At 42.3% G+C, this 26,564-nt stretch overlaps 1 protein-coding gene across 1 annotated transcript in view; it reads left to right on the top strand.

Moving 5' to 3' along the window:
* LOC139765856 (glutamate receptor 1-like) overlaps window positions 1-26,564 on the top strand; it is a 1,264,866-nt gene that overhangs the window by 863,000 nt on the left and 375,302 nt on the right. Inside the window, 2 exon segments of the mRNA XM_071693701.1 lie at window positions 13,048-13,168; window positions 18,985-19,149. Of these exon segments, the coding sequence (XP_071549802.1) occupies window positions 13,048-13,168; window positions 18,985-19,149 (286 nt within the window).

Below are 26,564 nucleotides of genomic sequence, written 5' to 3' on the forward strand. Positions count from 1 at the left end.
TTTATGCTCAAGGGTCATGTATTCGTGTTCAAGGGTCGTTTCTGTGTGCTCAGGGGGTCGAACCTTCGTCCTCAAAGTTCTTCGTAGTCAAGATGGCTTAAGCGTTCGTGCTAATGTCGTACTCGAGGCTCCGTCCTTCGTACTCAAGGCCTGCCACGTCGTGCTCAAGGCTCGCACCTTCGTGGTCGTGGGGGTTAATGAATACAAAGGCGGACTAGTTTCCCTGTCGGAAGAGTACGAGAGCAGTGAATAGTTGCTGTTAGGCTGGGGAGTGCGCGCGCGCGCGGAGTGATACACTGCTCCCTCAAGACCACAACCCTGGCCTTGATTTATGGCGCCGGCGAGGGAAAGAATTTACTGTTTTCATCATATGTGAGAGAGATATAAATTGTTTCTTGAGAGGAGGTTGCAGTAAGTTGAGCTGTCTGTCTCTATCGTACATCGGTACGATAACTTTTCCGTTCTCGACGATACGAGATTGATTTGGTTTGTTGATATTTTGAGACCTCTCGTCCCGCCTCTTTTCGCGCCAACTGAGCGATTACATTAAGGATTACTTTAAAGTAATTCAGGGATTATATTTGACGAAGGATTACTTTAAAGTAATTCAGGAGTTATATTTGACGAAGGATTGCTTTAAAGTAATTCAGGGATTATATTTGACGAAGGATTACTTTAAAGTAATTCAGGAGTTATATTTGACGAAGGATTACTTTAAAGTAATTCAGGGATTATATTTGACGAAGGATTACTTTAAAGTAATTCAGGAGTTATATTTGACGAAGGATTACTTTAAAGTAATTCAGGAGTTATATTTGACGAAGGATTACTTTAAAGTAATTCAGGAGTTATATTTGACGAAGGATTACTTTATAAAGTAATTCAGGAGTTACATTTGACGAAGGATTACTTAAAATGTGTAAACTCGTTGGATTTCGGGAGTTATATCTGATGAAGGATTACCCTAAATGTGTCAAGTCATTAGATGTAATAATTATATTTTCGTTTTTAAGAAGAGAAAAAGAATTCTGAGGACCACCTTCATACCTAAAGGACAGGTCAGTATACACTCATGGGTCGTGTTGCCTTGCTTTAGGGCACGAATTAAAGACCCTTTTCTTTTTTTTTCTTTAAGCGAAATCGTTTTTCGTGAGCGAATTGTCTCGTATTTTAGCGGCAGGGGGATGAATGGGACAAGAAACTTGATGACAGTGTGAGCGCCAACACGTCCATCACAAGAGAGAGGCCCGTGAGACGAGAGAAGGGAAATTGAGTTTTGCCTTTTTTCCCCAGAATAATCCCGCGTGAAACTGGGGAAACAATGTTTCTTAATCACCATAAAACAAAGAGGAGGACTGAACACCATTGCTATGGCGTGGAAGACTTAATGTGAATCGTGGTATTTCAAACCTTGATCCCATGGAAGTGGAAAGAGTTTAAGAATCAAAAGAAAGTATTTTGCATCAAGTGTTCGATTTATAACAAGAAAGACAGGCACACACTGTATGTGTGTGTGTGTGTGTGTGTGCAACGCCAGCATTTTCTGATAGCTCAAAACTTACACTTGCCACCAAATTAAAAATAGACTGAGGGCGAACAAAACATGCATTACACATGCGGTACAAGCTATCAATTTACATAAATTCGTAATACCATGCATAAACATCACGTTTTATTTACAGGAACCCCCCCTAAAAAAAAAAAAAAAATTGAAGTTCGTGTCAAACTCTGTCAGTTTCACGATGAATTCGTAATGTCCAGCATCATATATATATATATATATATATATATATATATATATATATATATATATATATACACACACACACACTTGGGAATAGGATTACGAAAACTACCCACGTCTCATTTGCATGTCCTAGGAGGCGACTGTTAGGGGTCAGGTGCAGAGGGCTGAAAACCTCCTCCTCCTCTATTGTCACTTTCCAAAATAAGGAACGGAGGAATGAGTCAAGCGAGGATGGAACCCCGAGGTCTCAGGCTGTGGGTCTGAATATGCGTAGGTCGAACCAGGATAAGAGGAGGGATGAAATAGATTCTGTGATTGGGTACAGTAACCTGGATGTTCTGGCTCTGAGTGACACAAAGCTCAAAGGGAAGGGTGAAGTCTTAAGGGAGTGTGAGGACAAGAGCAAGGGAGGTGGATTCCCTTTTGAAGAACGAGGAGGAGGTGTGGGAATGTGTTAAAGAGCAGAGTTGAGTCTGACTGTGGCTTGTGTGTGGGTACGAATGAAAATTGACAGCGAGAGGTGGGCGTGTGTTAATGCCTACGCATTTGATAATGAGAAGAGTGAGGGAGAGAGGATTTTTTTCAGGAGATGAGTGAAGGTTTAGGTAGTTTTTGTGTCAGGGATAGAATCGTCATGATGGGTCACTTGAACTTAAAGAGTGGATGATGTGCAAGTCAAGGGGGCATTGCATACTGAAGGGAAAATGAGGAACAGCTTGTCGAGTTGTGTACCAAAAGAAAAAAGGATTGATAGTTGAGCATATTGTATCTGCTTTAACGAAAAGTACACACACACACACACACACACACACACACACACACACACACACACACACACGTGTATGTGAGTGACTGGAGTTGAGGATCAGCCGATATTACTAAATTATACACTAATTTAAAACCTCGCAATGGAGAGGCTATTTACTGGATGTGTATGTGGCAAGAAGGACAAAAGTTAAGGATATCTTTTCATATCTTGGTTGAAATGAATATTAACCTCTGAAGTGGCTTAAGGGAAAGAGGAAACGACATGAGTGGAGAAAATGGAAGTGAAAGTAAGTGAGCTTGGAAAAGAGGCCAGTGTGCTTCGATACCAAGAGGTGCTTAAGTAAAGTTTGAGTAAATGAAGCAGTGAGTGGGTGGGGAATGTAGAAGATATTTTAGTAGGCAATGATTACCTGTGTGGGAGAAATGTCTGGTCTGTGGGAGATTGGATGTGGGTGTAAGAGAAAAGTTAGCGAGTCGTGGGATGAAGACTTCTAGTTGCTAGTGGACGAGAAAAGAGTGGTATATATGGACGGTTCTTGTGGGATTTGCACTTGGTAAAACGTCCATAAACAATTGGTATTTCACTATCATGACACGTATGGAAGTCCTATGCAAGGGGAACAGATTGGACACTAGATTTTTTCTAAAAGAAAAAAAAGCATTTCATAAAGTAACTTTGTGGAGTGTTGTTAAGGAAAGTGGCGAGACTTAACATTAAAGAAAAACCAGGAAACTGGATTGAAAACGTTTTAACCAACGTAAAATTCAGGAGTGGTAATAAATGGAAGCTTTTCTGACGACGATTGCGCGCTCTCGAGTATACAACAGGAAAATGTGTTAGCTTCAGTACCCTTTGTGATCATGTGTTCATAGATAAGAATGTGAGGAGGAATATAGCTACATGTTGTGTTGATAACACGAGAGAGAAAGTGCAACAATGGACGCAGAAGATAGAGATAGAAATAGATATGGATAATTTATGCAAGTGGGAGTAAGAAGAACGTGATGGGTTTTGATACGAGAAAGTTTTATCAAGTCGTGGACTTAGAAACAAGGTATTGTCGCCCAGGACGAAGTACTAAAAGAGAAAGGACAGAGAACGAAGGGTATTTATTTCAGGTGTGGGGGTAGATGTGAGTGATAGATGTCCATAGAGTTAGAGATCACAGTGATAAGTGCTTACAGACTGTGTGTGTGTGTGTGTGTGTGTGTGTGTGTGTGTGTGTGTGTGTGTATGTGTGTGTGTGTGGTATCGCTTTTATATAGGGTGAATGCGGAGTTGTGAGACGCCAGTTTGTCTGGTTCGATTTATGTGGACGGTTGATCAACAACACTAAAGAGAATTGGTGCCCTTGGGCGCGGACGAATACCCACTCCAGTAAGTAAAGGAGTGACTATTGCTAACTATATAGGTATATGATTCATATATTGGTGGTCGAGAACGTGCATGATACACTGCCCGCCATTGCAAAGTCAACAATTAACTACAGCACCACGGAATTTCAGTCACACACTGAACGCCAAACATCACGTTTTGCATACCACCCATTCATTATGCCTGCGGCTGGCCTAACCCAATCGACTATACAATTCACACAACCACAAAATAGAAAAAAAAATCAAATGACATTTATTGAAAAGGTAAATGTCTGGTTAGCATTTCGACTATATATATATATATATATATATATATATATATATATATATATATATATATATATATATATATATATATTTCTGAGCTACAGAACAACTTGTTTACTTTTTTGCTTCTAGGTTCATGTCGTCTTTTACTTTAGCCACATAAAAGACACTTACCACACAGACATTGAAAGCAGTATGACCTAATCATCATCCCACGTATGGCAAACACGAGAAACATACTCGTACAATGCCACTCACCATCGACACAGACCTTAAAACATATCCAGACTTTAAACAACACCAACATCAAAATAATTATTGGAAAAAAAAGAGACTAGAACTCCTCTCTCACAACTCTCGCCAAAGCCAGTTTCAAACAATGTTAAGATTCGCTTAGTATCTTCTGCAATCTGTTCATCCGCTCCATCTTAAACTAGGCCCCACCTGCCAGGTCTGATGCCTTATCGACTTCATTCGAAAATGTAAGAGTATTAAAAACGCAGAAAAAAAAACAGAGCTTCCTGAACGATCACCGGTTGGTAAGCATCAACAAACATTCAGGACGTGCACGACCAATCAGAAGTAGTCCTAATGCAGTGTTTGGCACTCAGGTCTTTGCAACAACACTACCCTCTTCCCACTCAAACCACCTCATTTGATCTTACACCACCTGCTTTCCATGGTCCATCCGGGCAAACGCCACACCCTTACCTCACCTTACCCTCACCTATCTATGGAGGAGAAAGCCCATATTCTCGCATGGAATCATGAAAATGTAGGTACATGTGAGATTTCTGGTCACACTGGTGTCTCAGAACACACGACCAGGCAGCTCCCTCCTGCACCATCTCATCACTGCCTCGCCTCCTTCAGGAGATCAAGACCCCATGGACCCAAAACATGGATCTAGAACAGTTGCGGAACCTTGATCATCCCATGTCCAGACGTGTGCAGATGGCACTCAAAGTCGAGGGAGATATGACAAAGTGCTGTAACGTGGGTATTATCATTGCCTTTGAAAATGTAAAGGGGTGACGATCAAGGATTTTTTTGCGGAATATATATATATATATATATATATATATATATATATATATATATATATATATATATATATATATATGTGTGTGTGTGTGTGTGTGTGTGTGTATGTGTGTGTGTGGGAGCGAGGGGCTGGAAATCCATCCCCTCTCATTTTTAGTTTTCCGAAAGGAGGAACAGAGAAGGGGGCCAAGTGAGGATTTCCTTCAAAGGCTTAGTCCTCTGTTCTTAGCGCTACCTCGCTGACGTGGGAAATGGCGAATAGTATGAAAAAAAGATGTGTGTGTGTGTAAAATTAAGTTTACTTCTATTTTTGCTGTTAGTTTATCATCATGTAATCATCTGGCTATTCTGCTTTACTCAGGAAACTGATGAAATATTAATTAAGAAATTAATGAAAACATCGCGTTTTACAAGGTGGCAATTTAGCTGTCAGTGGAGAGAGAGAGAGAGAGAGAGAGAGAGAGAGAGAGAGAGAGAGAGAGAGAGAGAGAGAGAGAGAGAGAGAGCCAGGTGTACCATCTTACATATTCAGGATCACTATATCTATACTTGAGAAACGACTCCTTATTGTGACCAAAAGTTCCTTCACGGGTTTAGAGGGAATTTCTGTCGCGGGTTCTCCACTAGTAATGTCTCTGTACGCATTTGCGTATTTCACTGTAGCGAACGTAATCCACTCCCAGCCTGGACTGGTGTCGTAAAACGAGAGCCAATTTTCGAACCGAGTATCGATTGTTTTGTTTTTACCATCTTAATTTCATATCTGAGAAGATTGAGAATACCAGACTCTCTCTCTTTTTACACAAGGTGAAGCTTATTATATTCGTAAATACGAATTAGGTTACGAATACGGACTGGCGCACGAATGGACTCTCCTGTTATACAATTTCTTTGAGAAGAATTACCTTTCGAAGTTTGGTGAAGATTAAAAGGAGTTTTTCAACATATGTATGAGCTTTGAGGACACACACACACAGACACACACACAGAGACACACACACACACAGACACACACACACTCACACACACACTCACACACACACACACACACACACAGACACACACACACACACAGACACACACACACTCACACTCACACACACACACGTGTATTTATATATGCGTGTATGCCCGTGTGTGTGTGTGTCTGTGTGTCTATGCGAGCGTGACCTTGCATGAGGTTGACCTGTTGGTACATTATTGGGTCCGTGTGTGTGTGTGTGTGTGTGTGTGTGTGTGTGTGAGGGTCTCTTCGCCCCGATCAATAGATGCCTGTTGACATTCGCTTAAATCGTAGTTTAGAGCCGGTGGAGGGAAAACTCTGGCTGGCTGGCTGTCTGGTTCGCTGGCTGGATGGTTCGTTGGGTGGGTGGTTCGTTGGGTGGGTGGTTCGCTGGCTGGGTGGTTCGCTGGCTGGGTGGTTCGCTGGTACGATAACACGGATCTTGAGCACGATAACGCGACCCTTGAGCATAATGAACGTGAGGGTACGACCCTTTACCACTATTATACAACCTGTCATAGCCTTGCGGTACGACTTGTGAGCATTACGTGACGACCATTGAGTACGAAGGTCTCGCATCATATCTGAGGGTCGTCCCATCTTGATCAAGAGTCGTTCTGTCGTGCCAGAGTCGTCCCGTGCTCAAAAGTCATTCATTCGTGTTCGAGACTAGTTCTTTCGTGTTAGAGTCGTTCTCTCGTGTTCGAGAGTCGTTCCCATGCTCAAGAGTCGTTCTGTCGTGCTCGAGAGTCGTTCTCGTGCTTAAAGGATATTCCATTGTGCCCTGGAGGTTGAGGTTCGAACCGCGTACCGAAGCTTATATTATGGCGTTCGAATACATTGTGAGGCAGGAACTGGGAACTCATACCATTACAGTTCATGTCGGCTTAATATTCAAGCTGGATTATGCTGGTAATTTCGCCTGCTTATATAAGCTTGATGCGAGGCAAGAATTAAAAAAGCTTTGGCTTCGGTTTTGATGGCTTTATTAAGCTTGAAGCTGGGTCACTTGTCTCTCTGAATTAGAATTTGGATGTTGGTTTTAGAACCTAGTTTTACTGATGGTTCGGTGGAGAAAGAAGTTGTGTGTGTGTGTGTGTTTGGCATATATGCGTTGGTCTATTCCTTGCAATTTATTTTTTTCTAACATGGCCACGACCTGTAGTACACTGTAGCCTCCACACTTTGGAGGTAAGGACTTCAAAATTATGGCCAGACTTACGAACTCGGGTTCGTTACCCTTGAAGGCCAGTTTCAAGGCCGCCAAAGGCCACTCCAAGACTTACAGATTACACGTAAGTTCACTGCATTTGAAAGATGGTTGTCTAAAAGCCTTTTCGAATGATAATGATAGTGCTCAAGGAACAAAGGCGGGAATAAAGGGCGTCAGAGTGTGGCTTTAAAGGCCTAAAAAAAAAGGCCACCAGTCAAGGCTCAAAAGAGTTATTTACAGCCTTTTGGTATTTAGTTAACTGGGAAGTAACCACATATCTCTTTTTCAATGGCTGACCTTAAGGGCCATTTGAAAACAAAGGCCATTTAAGTATATGTGTTCCAAAAACGCAGGCAAAAACAACTAGTATATATATATATATATATATATATATATATATATATATATATATATATATATATATATATATATCCCTGGGGATAGGGGAGAAAGAATACTTCCCACGTATTCCCTGCGTGTCGTAGAAGGCGACTAAAAGGGGAGGGAGCGGGGGGCTGGAAATCCTCCCCTCTCATTTTTTTTTTAATTTTCCAAAGGAAGGAACAGAGAAGGGGGCCAAGTGAGGATATTCCCTCAAAGGCCCAGTCCTCTGTTCTTAACGCTACCTCGCTAATGCGGGAAATGGCGAATAGTATGAAAGAAAGATATATATATTTGTTTCGTTGTTCATAATAACACTGAACACCGGGTCACCACGTCAAAGAACTGTTCATTTTAACATTCTGTTAAGTTTGTTAACCTCTTCTTTATTTATTACCTAGGACGTCGAATAAGAGCATTAGTGTGTGCTATCCAGCACTCCTCGTTAATTCTCTAACGTAACCCCACTTTTTTTTTTTTTTATTATTCCAAATGGCATCGGAAAAGGGTAAGGGCAAAGGTTATGTTTGAGCAGGGAGTAGCGAGATGCCCCTTTTGAATATGTGAGTGGCCGAGAGAGAGAGAGAGAGAGAGAGAGAGAGAGAGAGAGAGAGAGAGAGAGAGAGAGAGAGAAATATATATATATATATATATATCCACTAAGCACTCTGGTGCGGGGGTTATTGGCGTATCTTCAGTACGTTGATGTCTGAGAATTATTCATGGAACGGGATCATACGCGAGGGAAGTTATATGTATTTTACATATTTCGTTGGTGCGGGGGTTGTGGGGAGGTTGTGGGGGGGTTGTGGGGCGAGAGGAAAGCGATATTTTCGATGCCATGGTAAATCGAGAATGGTTTATTTATTTTTTTTTGAGATATTGTGAATATCTTAGGAATATTGGATGAAGATGGGTTACTTAAGTGTCATGGTGCGTCCTGTGAGTATATGAATTACGATCCTAGAGTACGATGGTACGATACTTGAGTATGATGGTACGATACTTGGGTATGATGGTACGATACTTGGGTACGATGGTACGATACTTGGGTATGATGGTACGATACTTGGGTAAGATGGTACGATACTTGGGTATGATGGTACGATACTTGGGTATGAAGGTACGATACTTGGGTACGATGGTACGATACTTGGGTATGATGGTACGATACTTGGGTATGATGGTACGATACTTGGGTACGATGGTACGATACTTGGGTATGATGGTACGATACTTGGGTAAGATGGTACGATACTTGGGTATGATGGTACGATACTTGGGTATGAAGGTACGATACTTGGGTACGATGGTACGATACTTGGGTATGATGGTACGATACTTGGGTAAGATGGTACGATACTTGGGTGTATGATGATACGATACTTGGGTATGATGGTACGATACTTAGGTATGATGGTACGATACTTGGGTATGATGGTGCGATACTTGGGTAAGATGGTACGATACTTTGGTATGATGGTACTTGGGTATGATGGTACGATACTTGGGTATGAAGGTACGATACTTGGGTATGATGGTACGATACTTGGGTATGATGGTACGATACTTGGGTATGAAGGTACGATACTTGGGTAAAATGGTACGATACTTGGGTATGATGGTACGATACTTGGGTATGATGGTACGATACTTGGGTATGATGGTTTGACCTTTGATCTCTGACCTGACCCTTGAGGGACAAAATGAACGGCCTCGTTTTATCTCTAGATGTCTTGATAGATAGCGTGAGATAGACAAAGGGCACGCGATAGATGCCAGATCTTCCACGGAAACAGAATAGAAATGAAAGATATCGTATTTTATAAATGCCTGAAGTGTGTGTTCATTGTCTTCGATTATACTGATGTGAAAAGATGATTATGATCACACAGTTCATCATGTGGATCAGAGCAAGTGTTATTTCAGAGACGTATGCCCTAATATCGACGAAGGAGACCAGAAGAAAGGTTAAATATGACGCAAGACTACGACCACCCACGGAATGTGTTAAAAAAGGAGTTCTTGAGGTTAGAATTAGTGTGTTTGTTAAAAAAGGAGTTCTTGAGGTTAGAATTAGTGTGTTTGTTAAAAAAGGAGTTCTTGAGGTTAGAATTAGTGTGTGTGTGTGTATGTAGTAGGGCCAAACAGCAAACAGTAGGTGGAGGTGGTCAGCCGATCTACAGCGAATACATACATCCACCTCTTGGCGATGATGGTTTGGAAAGCGTTGGTGGAATGAACGCCATCTGTGTTTCGAAAGTGGAAATGACGTGTTCAGTACTCAACCCCGTTGAATGTCAAATTACCATTTTTGTCTCTTTTTTTTTTGGCCATTCTGGGATGAGATTATCATACATGACTAATATAAAGCCTCATTATGAATAAAATTTCATAGTTTTATTGGTGTTATGAGTTTAATTATGTGTACTGTATTTTAGATCAATGCTATTTACTGTTAGATAAAGCTTTCGCATATAGTTTTCTAAACATGTCGCGATATATTAACTATTTTACCAATAGGCTTCAAAACTGTCATATATTTCCTACTGTAGTGAAAACGATTGTTGTCATAAAGCTCCAAATTATCGTATATGTAAGATAATTATCATACACCTGGCAGTACTGCCGCCTCGTCAGTGAATTACGCATGCGCAAGTCATTCGATTCTGATTATACATTCAGCAGATCGTATCATTCAGAAATGTGGAATGGACTTGATCGTTGAACATTACACTTATTGAGCGGACATTGGATCTGTCCATTTGACACCTTTATCAAACATATCCCTTCAACGCTGTGATTCTAAAATATCGCTGATGTGAACGCACCTTCGTACATTTTTGTTATGGGTTGACGTACGCGTGTTATGTTAACTGGAGCACGATTGTCCAGAGAACGTAATGGGTTTGAAAAGCAATATCTCTCGTGGTGTGCCTGGTGCCTACATGTCACAGGTGAATCTTTGATCACGATGTATGATAGTTTGGCCATTGGACAGAACCCTAAATGGTCAGGTCAAGGGTCATACCGTCATGCTCAACGGGTCTAACAGTATCGTGTTAAGGAGCCTCGTCCTCAGAAGGTCGCACTCTCTCTCAGAGGTTCGTACTCTCTCTCTCTCTCTCTCTCTCTCTCTCTCTCTCTCTCTCTCTCTATCTCTCTCTCTCTCTCTCTATCTATCTATATCTCTCTCTCTTCGAACATCTCCGAAAACTGGGCCTCAAGGAAACTGTAGATATAGCTCGCTCTTTGCTCCACACACACACACCTTCATATATACATATATATATATATATATATATATATATATATATATATATATATATATATATATATATATATATATATATATATATTCCTATGAGTCCACGGGGAAAATGAAACACGAAAAGTTCCCAAGTGCACTTTCGTGTAATAATCACATCATCAGGGGAGACACAAGAGAGAAATATAACAGTCATCGAAGAGACGAAGCTTCGACGCCATTTGGTATATGGCGTCCTAGCTTTGTCTCTTCGATGTATATCAACTGACTGTTATATTTCTCTCTTGCGTCTCCCCTGATGATGTGATTATTACACGAAAGTGCACTTGGGAACTTTTCGTGTTTCATTTTCCCCGTGGACTCATAGGAATATCTTGATCACGCGCAAAATTGTGATCCTTTCCAATATATATATATATATATATATATATATATATATATATATATATATATATATATATATATATATATATAAACTTGCGCCTCCCTTGTCAAGGTTTATATGAAATTGCGAGAAGACTTTCTGTAGCCTTGAGGGAAGAGAGACGGACAGAGGCTGCTGTGTTGTTTACAGAGGGGGGCCTCCTTGTGCCAGACCCTCCATCAGGGGCGGCCACCTGCCCCAGGGGGCCCCCTGGGCTTGCACAGGTGGCCACGGAAATATCCATCTGTGGGAAACCTACTTTTCCGCTCCTCACACAGGTGGTCTGAGGCCTAGGGGGCGACCCATGGGCTACTGTTATTGTTTTTTTTGTTTATTTTCTCTTGTATCGTATTTATCGTCTTATGATCTTATCGTCTTTTAGTGATTATTATCTTCCAATTTTGGTGTATATCGTTGTAGGTTTTTTTTTTTTTCCTTTATTTTCATAATTTGTTTATGATCATTTGTGGATATGGAGATTATCATGTCTAGCTTTGAATTAATAATATTATCTTAGTAGCCAAAATACCATTGAGGAATCATACTCTCTCTCTCTCTCTCTCTCTCTCTCTCTCTCTCTCTCTCTCTCTCTCTCTCTCTCTCTCTCTCCCTCTCTCCCTCTCTCCCTTTTTTTCATCGCCTCAGGTAACCATGACAGCTTTTTGTTACTGAATGGAGTGTCTCTGAAAAGAGGTGGTATGTACGCCAGTGGATGATGCCATCGGTACCAGGGAAATATAATATCTTAATATTGTGTTGACCGTAATGATATTACAAGTTGGGATCCCTCGTCCAGTTTGCATATCCTTCTGTGAACTACAACAGAATATGGAATTAGTTCCAGCTCTCACTGCTAAGTACCTTAATAACCTTTCACTTCGTAGGTTTAGCAAATAACAATGATAATTACTGTGTGGTGAGTTTAAACCAGTTTAGTTTAACTGTTCTTTGTATTTAAAACAGCCCGTGTTTGAGGAAGTTGAAAATTCCAGCAGTTAACCTCGTCATAGACCATCAGGTCTTCTGTTATCTGGCATTTCCCTTTGTACTCCCATGTACTACTACTGACCTCTGACAGGTAGCCTTTTTAGAAACCTTCAGGTGTTTTCTTACCTGGTATTTCCCATGTACTCCCTTTTTAGAAACCATCAGGTCTTTTCTTACCTGGTATTTCCCATGTACTCCCTTTTTAGAAACCATCAGGTCTTTTCTTACCTGGTATTTCCCATGTACTCCCTTTTTAGAAACCATCAGGTCTTTTCTTACCTGGTGATCCCCATGTACTCCCTTGTATTATTACCGTCCTCCAGCAGGTAACCTAGTTGTAGACCACCTGGTCTCCCGTTATCTGTCCTTCCCATATACTCCCATTGTATGATTACTCTCCTCCATCAATTGACCTCGTCTTAAACCATCAGGTCTTCCCATTACCTGGCATTTCCCAATTACCCCCATTGTATTCCTAAGACTCTCTCCCTTGATCCTGTTCCTCCAGAAAGACTGTTAGCTTCTTCAGGAGTTACTGACCGCGTCTCCCCTTCTCCACTCTCTTCAGGTGGTCGAAGAAGTACGTGGTGTTGGACTGCGTCACGGACATGGCCAAGAACCTGATCATCGGCCACGTACGGGACGTACAGATGGGGCGTCGCAATTATCACTACCTCTTCTCTGGCCTCGTAAGTCTTCCTTGTGTGATTGCTTGTGTGGTTGGCTTCGCACGGGCAACAGTATGCCCGAGCCAAGCAAGGGCTTCTCTGTCGAGGAGGTAAAATGATGATGAGTTGTGTTGAATATGGTTGGGAAGGATTATGTATAGAGAGAGATAGATAGATAGGTAGATAGATAGATGAACATTGATATGTATATATGTAGATAGATGGATAGATAGATAGATAGGTGTTTGTTAGTCGACTACGCCTCCTGAAGGTGACACCACGAGTGAAAAGTCAACTTTTGAGGAGGTTGTATCACTGGGAAAACTGTCTCGTCAACAAACTTACTCCAAAGGATTCTACATTTCCATGCTACTAGAAGTAGTGCAGCCTTTCGAAAGGCCTTTGGGTAACACCAGGACTTCTAGAAATTGGTTTGGGGGTTCTGGGGTAATTATATATATATATATATATATATATATATATATATATATATATATATATATATATATATATATATATATTGTGTGTGTGTGTGTGTGTATTTGTGTTAAATGAGTGCAGTGTATACATATATAGCCATAATTTTCTACCAAAATTACGCGCGCACACACACACACACACACACACAGGTGTCGATCTCTAGAAGGCCTGTGTATATAAAATTCTATAAGATCCATAACGAAAAAGGGATGGGGAAATAACCAGACGCCCTTCAGCTGTCTTCAGCAGCGAGGGGGAAATTTATTCTCATCAAAGACTTAATTAGAAAGACTCAAGAGACCTTCCATTTTTTCCCCCCCTGCTGTCTCCCACAGTTTATCTCGCCAAGCAACGAGGCTGAATCGTTCCTTTTATAAAGGATCTTCTCAGAGGCATTTCCTGAGATCAGATCCTTTGCCATGGACTTTACGTGGGGTTGGGAACCTTGATGCTATCTCGCTATACGTCTATCTACATCTATTGCACACACACACACACACACACATACACACACACACACACACTGTGGGCATACGTGGTGTAGAGGTTAGTGTTGCTGATTATGAGTCATTACGGGCCAGCCCAGGGTCGGAACCTGCATGGGTTCGAACCCTGGGCGTGGAAGTCGGTCCACACCCAGCCTAGGTGTTCATCCTCTCTCCTCGGGCCTGGTCGATAGATGGTTGATTCTGATTCTCAGCTTCATTGACTAATTCGGAATATAAGATTCTTCATATACGTCATATCATTTTCCTAATAGATAATAACGAGTATATTGTACCCTGTTACAATGACGCGGTAATAGGGTTGTTAGGGGTAATGTCCTTGTTATATTACCGGCAAACATAGGTGGTAATATCACGTTAGGTTGTAACGCCTTGTGACCCAATGTGTCACAAGGTCAGCGGGTTCGGGGGAGGGGGGGGGTAAACACCTGGATAAATAGATGGCAAAATGAATAGATTGGAAATGGCGTCAGTCAGGTACAGTAATTAATCACCAGGTGTTATCGTCTCATTACCTTAATGACCAGACCCGGCGATACGCGTTATATTGCCGAACTATGATTATGGTAACGGCTGACGGGTTATTATGGTGATGACAGGAGCTGACACAGTGTGCTGACGGCTGGTGCTGACAGTATGGTGACGTCAGCAGTTTCCAGGTTAACGGAATGCCTCGCCATCATTTGGCCATCCTGTCTTACCTTGGCTCTCGGTAAGACAGAAGACGAGCAAGAATGGACGGCATGCGCTCTCGTAATACAGGTTACAAAATAAAGAAAATCTTGTGAGGGTACACTCTCTCTCTCTCTCTCTCTCGCTCTCTCTCTCTCTCTCTCTCTCTCTCTCTCTCTCTCTCTCTCTCTCTCTCTCTCTCTCTGTCTCTCTCTCTCTCTCTCTCTCTCTCTCTCTCTCTCTCTCTCTCTCGTCCTCCCAGGCCCCCGCGGTTTTCATGCATGACGTCTTATCCTTCCCTGTATATATAATAAGTAAGTCGATTGTTGACTCTGAAAACGAGTTCTGGGAGGAGACTGCGTTGCATTTGCAAGTCTGCATTACGGAGCCTCTTGCCACAGGGTTTACCAGTCTTATATATATATATATATATATATATATATATATATATATATATATATATATATATATATATATATATATATATATATATTCCTACGAGTCCACGGGGAAAATGAAACACGATAAGTTCCCAAGTGCACTTTCGTGTAATAATCACATCATCAGGGGAAATACAAGAAAGAAACATAACAGTTGATAAACAACGAAGAAACGTAGCTAGGACGCCATTTGGTAAACATGCGATTTACCAAATGGCGTCCTAGCTTCGTCTCTTCGTTATATATCAACTGACTGTTATATTTCTTTCTTGTATCTTCCCTGATGATGTGATTATTACACGAAAGTGCACTTGGGAACTTATCGTGAGTCATTTTCCCCGTGGACTCGTAGGAATATATATATATATATATATATATATATATATATATATATATATATATATATATATATATATCCACTAAAAAGTAGGTGCGGTGGGAGTGTATAAAGAGACATGTTTCCTGCGTATTTCTCTTGGAAATGTGCCATTGAACGTAACGCACTCTAGAATTCATTGAAACACCGAACCTAAGAAACGTATTGTACCTAACGTGACCTAAGGATTCCCAGCAGTGCTCGTCACAAGCGGTAATGGGCAGTAAGTGACACGGATACCTGGGGAGGGGGGGGGGGGTCGTCTTTTCCACGGGTAAGGGGGGGGGGGGGGGGCTCGTCTCCCAGAGCAACGTCCGTTTTCTAAACTGCTGAAGACGATTATGTTTTCGAGCCGTAACTTGTGTTCTCCCCCCATCACCATTTATTTGCTGTTTATTTACTTAATTACGTAAACGGAAGAAGATGTAAGATGTACTGATAATTATAGTGATTTTGTGAGTAACCGGATATTTACCCCCAAGTGCAGGGGTCTTATAAGTGTTTAGAAGAATGTCGGAGGTACATTTCGATTTGTAAGCCAGAAACATTACTGGAACGCCACACTGGTAGAGACAACATACTGTTTTCTTCTGCAACTCGTGCTGGAGTTTGTCTTATCTTTTCTTTAAGATATATTTTCGTAGGAGTTCTTTTCCTCGTCATAATTTTCTCGAGTTATCGAATATTATGTCAGCTTTTCGGCCTGTGTTGATTGGCGTCAAATACACAAATAGATTGGCGTGAGGGGAAAGTACATCATTTGTTCTGGATGTGTTACTTGCCTGTCATGAGTGAAATTAGGGTCTGGGTGTGGCCTTGTGGGGGGTTAAAAAATGTCTGTCATGCCTAAGTTTATGTGTGTGTGTGTGTGTGTGTGTGTGTGTGTGTGTGATTACGTGTTTGTAAGTACTTGTTTATACTATACAAGGAGGTTGTTGTACACTCGTGGGGCCCCCTTCTCTTGAATTGGCGCCTCTGTGTGTGTGTGTGTGTGTGTGTGATTGCTTGCTGTGTGTGACGGGAAAAAGTTTAGCACTCGTATAGCTCCGTGTGTGTCAGTCTGTTTTTCTGCTTATATATATATCTGATATTTGGCATTTTGTTTGTAGTATTGTGTGTTTATACATATAAGTTTGTGCGTGTATCACAACGCGTGCAGTTCGCACGTGGGATTTTGTCTTGCGTCCAGAATCCAGAATCAACTCCGGCTTTTGTTTCCAGAAACATGTGTGTGTGGATAAGCTCTTCCAGAGGTCACATTACTCGCTCATTTCTCAACCAACTTTTGCCTTCGTAGTTTTCCAGTCTGTGTCATTATGTACAATCTTTTCCTCCTCCACACAGTGTCTAGGGAATCCTGAGACTTATGATGCACTTGTTCGAATCCCTTTTCTTTCACAATATATCTGATCTTTTTTTTTTGGGGGGGAGGGGGTAGTGGAAATTTCTGGCTCGAATAATGACTCATTATACTTCATGAAAGATGTTTTTATCTTTGTTCTTCTCATGTTGATGACCTTTTCCTCGTTGATGAAGGCATAAACTTCAAACTTGGAGTGACCAATATTTTTACATACGTCTTTTGTATTAGGATTGTCGATTTCCATCCTCCTGGAATTCCTGAAATGCTCTCTGTCTTCCTGGATTGCTCCTGTTATCCTGGAATGCTCCTTGTCTTCCTGGATTGCTCCTGTCTTCCTGGAATGCTCCTTGTCTTCCTGGATTGCTCCTGTCTTCCTGGAATGCTCCTTGTCTTCCTGGATTGCTCCTGTCTTCCTGGAATGCTTCTTGTCTTCCTGGAATCATCCTTGTTATCCTTAAATCCTCCTTGTCTCCCCTGGAGTCTTCCTTTCCTTCCTTGGAATCCTCCTTGCTTTTCTGGAATCCTCCTCCTCTTTCTGGACTCCTTTTTTCTTTCTGAAATGCTCCTTGTCTAACTGGAATCCTCCTTCCCTTCTTAGAATCCTCCTTGTCTCCCTGAAATCCTTCATGTCTTCCCTGGAACGCTTTTAGTGTTCCAGGACTCGTTCTTTTGGCAGGTGAAGCCTCTCCATAAGCTGGACAAAGGCACTGGCAAGGGATTCATGTTTTTTTATAATTGTGATAAAAGAGGAATTGAATAGCGTAGGTTGTTCTAGCCTTTCTAAAATCTGGCCACCAGTAACTCGGTTTGATCTTCTTTCTTTTTTTTATTTCATTTCACTCATTAGCATTCATCTATTATATGAAGCCTAATTAAGAGAGAGGGAAAAAAAAAATATTTAATTTCAGGGATGCAACTGTAAACATTTCAGTGCGCTTGTGGAAATTGCGCGAGTTTTGGAATTTTGGTCTGGTCAAAATCCGTATGGCTTAATCAGCGAGTGTTATTCGTGTATCAAAAATGTTCTGCACTGTTCAATCTCGTCGACTTTGTGAACATCCGTAGTATCGTCATCCGTGTGTGCCAAAGAGAGACTGAATGAACAGAAAAAAAAAAAAGAGTCGAAATTCATTAAAAAGTTCATTATTAGTCAAATTAATCTTTTCGTCTAATCAGAACTAGTTATTAGTTTGGTAAGTAATGCAATTACATTGACGAGATATATCGGAATGGGATAATCAAAACTGTAATGAAAGGAGCGTCCGTCGATTGCTGGCGTTGTAGAGAAACAAAAATATTAATGTAATCAGGTAGAGTTGACGTGAAAAAAAAGAGAGAGAAAAAAAGAATCCAGATCCAAAACTAACTTGTTAAAGTCCAATTTACATTTTGATTCCTTTTATTACCATTGATACCATTTCGAAAGCATTAGGCTCGCCATTTCGTTGACGTGTATTGACAACTCTCCATGGTTGTTGGAAATGTAGTTGATGCTTTGAGTTTGTTTGTTTTTTTCTGTCGTTAAACAGTATTTAGATGTTACGTGTATACGTAATGTCGGGAATGATCATTAACACGGGACGTCTAGCGTTCTGTGTCAGTGTACAACGCTGGGGCTAGCCAGTAACACGCAACGCGATAAGATTCTACGTCAAACGCACTGCGTTCAGTTTATACGTCGGTACACAACGCTGAGACGACCCTCCCTTCCCTCCTCAGCTCCTGATGCTGAGGTAGTTTTCCCTCAGTACACCACGTGATAGAACACTGGAGACGTAGCGTAGGGAAGGGACGGAGGTACTGTTTGGTAGTGCTGAAGGCAAGGATATATGGGCGTCGCAAATCACTTGATGTACCCCTCTTATTTTTTTGAGATGGTCTCGACCTCCTGAAAGGCCTTTCTCACTGAGTTGGCTACCTCTCTCTCTCTCTCTCTCTCTCTCTCTCTCTCTCTCTCTCTCTCTCTCTCTCTCTCTCACATCCTGCCGTTCCTCCCGCAGGTGATGGACGAGAGGTGGGAAGAGGACGTGAAGGAGTTCGGAGCCGTCAACATCACAGGGTTCAGAATCGTGGACACCTCCCGCCCCTTCGTGAAGGACTTTTTGAGGACGTGGACCACGCTGGACCCAGAGGTCTACCACGGCGCCGGCGGGAACTACATATCGGTGAGTACCCCACCCCCTTCCTCTTGCAGGATCCAGTCCTCCTCACAGCGTCTGATACCTTTTGAAAGGGATGTCGTCTGCTGAGAGAGTCTCGGGGTCTGTACTGAGCCTCATGTCTCCACTATTGTGGAATATGTTCCTCTCTTCTTCTTCCCCCTCAGTTGTCGTCTGTGCTACTGTTATAAAGCCTTGTTTACAACTTACGTCTCTGACGTTGTTGTATTTACCACTTCATCCCAGTCAAAACAGCCACTCTCATCTGGAATGGTCCCTCAAGTAGGTGTTTTGACGAGAAACCCCTAAGATTAAAACCTTCTTTGCTGAAGAAGGCAATGGACAGTGTAATTCTCATACACTCCCACTGCAACTGATGCCCTCCCTTTTGACCTCAGGGTCCCCCAGTTGCCCATCTAACTCCGTTGGACGCACCGTCAATAGATACATATAAGAACAGAACATCACAGATATTTCCCTTTAAAATCCACGACCCGCTTTAGTTGCATCTCCTTAATTACACGTAAAGTTTTAAGAGTATTTCCCATCTACGCATCTGTTTGTTCTTGTACTCTTACCGCGTTAACTTCCGTTGCTGATCTGCCCCGTTATGACAAACGGCGTTGCAAGGTCTGTTGTTATTGTTGTTGTTGTTGTTGTTGTTGTTGCATCTTACAGTCATTTGTGTAATTCCTTCGTATTCTTCCGCTTTGCAACGCCTGATATTTCAACTTTGGTCGTAACAACCCTCGATTCTCCTTTCATTTCGTAGACTCAAATCTTAAAGTATAAATCTTCTTTTCGTTCATAATATTTGTACCCACATTCTCTGATCCTGGTGTCCTCACATCGTGGTTCATCACATGAGTACATAGCTGCTCACTGCTGGTATAGAAGACCTGGTTGTTCACCCTTCCAACTGCTGTAGCCTTCCTTTGAGGAGCTGTGCCCAAGCTGGGGAGTAGGGAGTTCAATGGTGTTTTTACGACTACTGGATAATGATGCCTCCCCGTCCTTCTCTGTAGATCTTGGACGGTAACTGCTGATTAAAATGCACGCTTGAACTACTGGAAATGGTGGCTTGACTTGCGTCACACCGGGGAACACACACAGGGAGGCTGACATACGAGACGTGTAATGTGCCTTTATCCCAGGTTTTGAGCTCCATCACCTGGCCCGATTCTGAAGAGATCCTTGCTCATAAAATTTTTGTGAGTGGATTTATCGCATGTGGGAGATAGCTTAGGAAACACACGCGGAACTTCCTGGTTGACGCAGGTCGAGAAGGATAGATATTTTTAGCTCCTATGTTGAAGTTGATCTTCCTTGAGACTAGCCAAGAATTTTAAGAATTTTTCCAAGGGAATTGTCCACAGCGTCAGACGATACGCACCCAGAGCAGAGGTTAGCACTCGATCGATGGGTTCTTGGGGTCATCTAGGGGGGGTCACTAGATATACGATGACCTGTTCAGTGAGAAAGCTAACACGTAGATAAGAAATCCCCGAGAAGATATGAAGCTCCAAGTTTGTTATCTCTACTGATTGCTCGTCTGATTTGACCCCTTGTTGAAACGTGAAATGTAATTATGATTGTGTACCCTAATTATATTTCAGTGTTCATAAAAGCCTTCATTTTAGACCTGTGGTCATTCATCAAAGGCTCATTGATCGGGGATTATATTCGAGTAACGTTCTCGTCCATCAAAACACTATCTCGAGGTCGTTTTTCTCGAGACGAGAACGCTGGAAGCTGGTCTCGCACGAAAGCCACGTTCATATCAGTCCACGGTAGTGTGTGTGTGTGGGGAGGGTAATGGCAGCACGGCCTCGGGTAGGAAAGAGATTATGTTAAGTGTGGCCCAAGGCAAGATTAAACCACATAATGGTTGGCACTTGGTGGACAAGCGAGGGAGGAGGAGGAGGAGGAGGAGCCAGAAGTGCACCCATGGGCAGCGGGTGGCTGGGTTAAATGCTCACCTGGGGCTCTCCCTTGCAACCAGCGACATTTTGCTGCCGCCCCAGAGCTGGAATGGGTAAAGCCAGAGACCATCGTGGTACAGAGAGAGAGAGAGAGAGAGAGAGAGAGAGAGAGAGAGAGAGAGAGAGAGTGAGAGGGAGAGAGAGAGAGGAGGGAGGGAGTTAAGCCAAAGGGTTAGAGAGAAAGAGAGAGAAAGACGCGTTTTCCAAAAAGACATTGGCTCTCTTTTAGAGTGCATTGTGGTGTGTTAGAGAGAGAGAGAGAGAGAGAGAGAGAGAGAGAGAGAGAGAGAGAGAGAGAGAGAGAGAGAGAATTTATGCCCGTCGGAAGAAGAGTTTATTATAAAGGTCCCAGTGAGTGCGATGAAACAGGTGAATGAATAAACTTCCTTCCGGTGGAGAATACGTACATACTCGTGCAACGTGGGCTCCTTTGGACCTTCTTCAGCAGCTCTCGGCTTTTAGTTAAGAGATGCTATGGTCAGACAGAGAGATGGTTAGAGGAGAAGCGGCACTTGAGGACTGTATGCTGTATGTAGACTTAGGAAGATAAAGTACGTATTTCATTTCCCTGTTTATCTTTACCCACGACGTCTTTCCATAGGATCCTGCTGCTCAGGGCTGCGTTACTGCCAGTAGCAGGGAAATGTGGAAGCCTTAAGGAATAAGACGTTCTTTGACGAGACATCCTTCCAGTGATTTAGTCTCCTTAATGGTATCTCTCCACTCCTGGAGTCCGGTAACACCAGTATGTATTTTATTAAGATAGAAGCGACAGTTGAGATAGATTGATGAACACCAGATAGTGGATGGCAAGAGAGAAAATGGGACGTCATATATAAGTGTACAGAGGAGAATGAATTGACACAATGATTATGTCAAGATGTTAAAGATGGTTAAAGATGCAATGTTTTTTTAGTTACTGAATTTACAATATGAAGTAAGCATACTTAGCAAAACAAAAACATGGCGTCGTGTGAATGAACAGTAATTTAACAGGAATGTCAAGCAAGAAAATGAAAATGTAATCCTTTGTTTTTAAAGTAATTCAAGGTTTGTTTTTTTTTGCTTGGAGTCTGTGTTTCTGTGGCTGTGGTACAGATTGGCGCCACAGCGACGACCTGGTAAGCTGTGGTTCACTTCTACCGGACGAATGACCACGGACCACCACCCGACGTAGGAGAACAAAGGCTTTTTAGCTTTCAGTGTTCGTAGTAGTCTCTCGTGCGTGCATCTTGGTATACAAACGTGGCTGCAGATAGCGAGGATGACTTGTATCGCTACCATCGATTGCGTAAAACTGGATATGATTTCGAACCCATAGAGAGTAGGGTGTGCTTCTGTGGTGTAGTGGTTAGCGTTGCTGACTATGAATTCACGCGCGGGGCTCGCCCGGGATCGAGTCCTGGGATGGGTAGTTGGTCCACATCCAACCTAGCTGTTCATCCTCCCCTCCAGGCTGATCTTTCGTGCCGTAAAAGACATTAGTCAAATTTACATTTTAGAAAAGACGTGGAGAAGAATACCAATGACATTATAGTCATTCTGTGTTTACATTTAAAGAGTAATAGTATTGGACCATCTCATTTTTGACTATTTCGAGCTCAATGTTAAGTACTGGCATAGTTATATAGATCCACAGACCACATAGACCCAGGGTCCAAATGGGGTGGTCTATCCTTAACCCTCCTATACCCTTACAGCCATGCATCACATGTCCCTGTGATAAACAGCGTTCGTGTGTGTGTGTCTTTGTGTAAATCATCGCGTCTTTACCCTTGTGGCTACGTCGACGAGTGGCAAGCCAGTGAAGCGATATGGTTGGCAAAGGTAAGGGGAAAGTGGGCACTCAAGCGTCAGTTTAATACGAGCTGGTCAGGATGTAATCACCCTATAGTGCCAACACTTACCCTAACTAGTGGTCTGGGTGTTGGTTACTGCGGCCCATCACTGGATTATGGCCTGAGCGAAAGGGCGTCATTTTTATGCAGATCACATCGTAAAGGTTAACAGTAGGGTAAGTGGGAGTGGGGGCTGCCACATCCTACCAGGCAGGGACCAGAGAGTTCGTCCTAAACATCAGCATTGTGAACCTGATTTGAACTTTTGAACGCCAGCATTTTGAATGCCCTCATTTTTCCCCTGTTCGTTTTAGAATATTTCTTGCCTCCTGCAGTCGAAGATTATGAGACATGTGAAGAAATATCTTCTCCTATGTCTCTGTATGCAAATGTTAAGTATTATACATCATTGTAGTGATTCTATCAAAAGTGAATTGTATCTTTATATGAAAAGTTTCACAGATATTCAGAGCAGTTTTGTACAGTCTTTTTAATTTCGCTCTGAGTTCAAATATTCCGTCGCTGAAGCTTCGATCCCACGTCTTTAAGGTTCCACTCACAGACGCTCACTGCCTTCCTGTGAGACAGCCAAGTTTGTTGTCTGTGTTCGTGGGGGTAAAAAAAAAAGGAACTCGTTGCTACCAAAGCGTCCAGGTCTGTTGTTTGTATGTGTGTGTGTGAGGGAACAAGACTGCCTGAACTCCAGGTCTGTTGTCTGTTAGGAAACAGACGCATGAATTCCAAGTCTGTTGTCTGTGAAGTAACAGACGCATGAATTCCAGGTCTGTTGTTTGTTAGGAAACAGATGCATGAACTCCAGGTCTGTTGTTTGTTAGGAAACAGGCGCATGAACTCCAGGTCTGTTGTCTGTTTTCTGCGAGGCAACGAGAAACACTTGGCAACTTCCCTCTACAAATCTGTTGTCTGTTTTCAAATAGAAACAGTAACTCTCCTTCACCTCGCCCTACCGTTGCCACCCTGTTTTCTCGAGCCAACTGGAGCATTTTCGTGACAATTCTCCCTCCTGGTGAAACCCGTACCCGAAAACCCACACCCGACGCCCCCTCCTTCCCTCCCACCCACCGATGATCACATCAAATATTAGCTTACAGAAGAACACACCCTCCCCAACCTCCCCCATCAATCCGGGGTTTAATTTCCGGGGAACACATTTCTTTCTGGCCTGGCACGATTTTCCTGAAGAGGCGTTTCCGTTTCCCTCGCTTAATGTGAGTCCCGATAAATGTTTTACTCTTGTGTTTCTGTCACTCCTCTCTGCCTTCTGGAAACACTGCTTCCCCCCATTGTGTTTCTTGCATTGTCCGCTGCTTGCTGAAATACTGTTTCTCTTTCTTGTATTCCTTTAGCTTTTAGGTGTGTGTGTGTATATATATATATATATATATATATATATATATATATATATATATATATATATATATATATATATATTTTTTTTTTATTTATATTTATTATACTTTGTCGCTGTCTCCCGCGTTTGCGAGGTAGCGCAAGGAAACAGACGAAAGAAATGGCCCACCCCCCCCCCCATACACATGTATATACATACGTCCACACACGCAAATATACATACCTACACAGCTTTCCATGGTTTACCCCAGACGCTTCACATGCCTTGATTCAATCCACTGACAGCACGTCAACCCCGGTATACCACATCGCTCCAATTCACTCTGTTCCTTGCCTTCCTTTCACCCTCCTGCATGTTCAGGCCCCGATCACACAAAATCTTTTTCACTCCATCTTTCCACCTCCAATTTGGTCTCCCTCTTCTCCTCGTTCCCTCCACCTCCGACACATATATCCTCTTGGTCAATCTTTCCCCACTCATCCTCTCCATGTGACCAAACCATTTCAAAACACCCTCTTTTGCTCTCTCAACCACGCTCTTTTTATTTCCACACATCTCTCTTACCCTTACGTTACTCACTCGATCAAACCACCTCACACCACACATTGTCCTCAAACATCTCATTTCCAGCACATCCATCCTCCTGCGCACAACTCTATCTATACTATTCGCCATTTCCCGCATTAGCGTTAAGATTAGAACGACTGAGCCTTTGAGGGAATAGCCTCACTTGGACCCCTTCTCTATTCCTTCTTTTGGAAAGTCAAAAACGAGAGGGGAGGATTTCCAGCCCCCCGCGCCCTCCCCTTTTAGTCGCCTTCTACGACACGCAGGGAATACGTGGGAAGTATTCTTCCTCCTCTATCCCCAGGGATATATATATATATATATATATATATATATATATATATATATATATATATATATATATATATATATATAGGCTTTTGAAGCTTTTTGTTAAGATAACCGATAAGGACAAATATTTGTTTTCGATTTCAAACCGGAATATTTACCATTATGAGCTCGAATATTAAAATCAGCTTAAGAATATCGGCCGTGTTTCCTTGAATGATTCTGGCGAATAAGATCACCCAGGTTAACGCCTTCGTCCCAGAGGCCAAAGCATTATTCATATCACCTTTCAGAGGTATTTCCCTCCCCCTACACACACACACACACCACTCCCTCATGCCACACCACGTAGGGAAGTTCTCTCGCTTTCCTTCCACTTCTTGCATGGTTGACCCCTCACCTCCACCTGACCCCCCTCCTGTGTCTTGTGTCCGTTCTCCACTGGGTCTATACCCACTGGTCGTCTCCCTGGTCGTGGGAGCTGGTCGTACACCTATTTTGGTGTTTGGTGATTGTGCCGTTTGAAGTCTGTCTCCTTGTACGGATCGAATTATCGTGGTTCATATTGGGTCTGCTTTTGGCAGCCGTGTGATACCAATTTATATATATATAGTCATTTTGAGGATCTTCTGCCAGAAGTTGATTATAATCATTTTCAGGATCGTCTGCCAGAAGTTGATCATTTTTTTAATCATTCTGAGGATCTTCTCCCTCAAGTTGATCATTTTTTTAATCATTCTGAGGATCTTCTACCTGAAGTTGGCCATTCATCTTGAGGTAGTAATAGTAATGTTTATTCCCATACGACAAAGAAGATATTCAATATTTGTAATAATTATCTTTGCTCTCTGGTGTATGTTCTTGTCTTTTAGAAGTGGGGACTGAAGCGAGGGCCTAGTTGTGCAGGATTTCCCTCAAGTTGTTATTTACAACTTCTGTTGATGGTGTTGTTTGCTCCAGCTGTTGTTACGTCGAAGTTGTTAGAAAACCTGGTTGGCTTTCTCTTATAACACTTTATGCTTATTGTGACGCTCTGGATCACACGGCTTCGGGTTGTTGGTTGTTGGCATAGAAGTTGTAGTGAGATGTGGAACGTTTCGCGTCCTTCTGTTGAAGAGGAGATTATTGGACACAGTAGTTGAGGTAGTGGCATGAGAGGAAGAAGAAGAAGAGAGAAAATTGCGTTTAAACGGGACAAAAACGGGGGAAAAGGCAAATGCAATAAATGAAGGAAGAAGAATTGAATAGAAGTGTCAAGGGGAGAAACAGAGAATTGAAGTTACAGATTAAGATCGGAAACAAAAAGAAGTTGCTGAAGTTTGGAGTTCCTTCAGGTGAGTGATGGAGATCGAGACGAACAGGATGGAGGAGGTG

This window comes from Panulirus ornatus, chromosome 56 (genome assembly GCF_036320965.1).
Source record: "Panulirus ornatus isolate Po-2019 chromosome 56, ASM3632096v1, whole genome shotgun sequence".
Taxonomy (NCBI): Eukaryota; Metazoa; Arthropoda; class Malacostraca; order Decapoda; family Palinuridae; genus Panulirus; species Panulirus ornatus.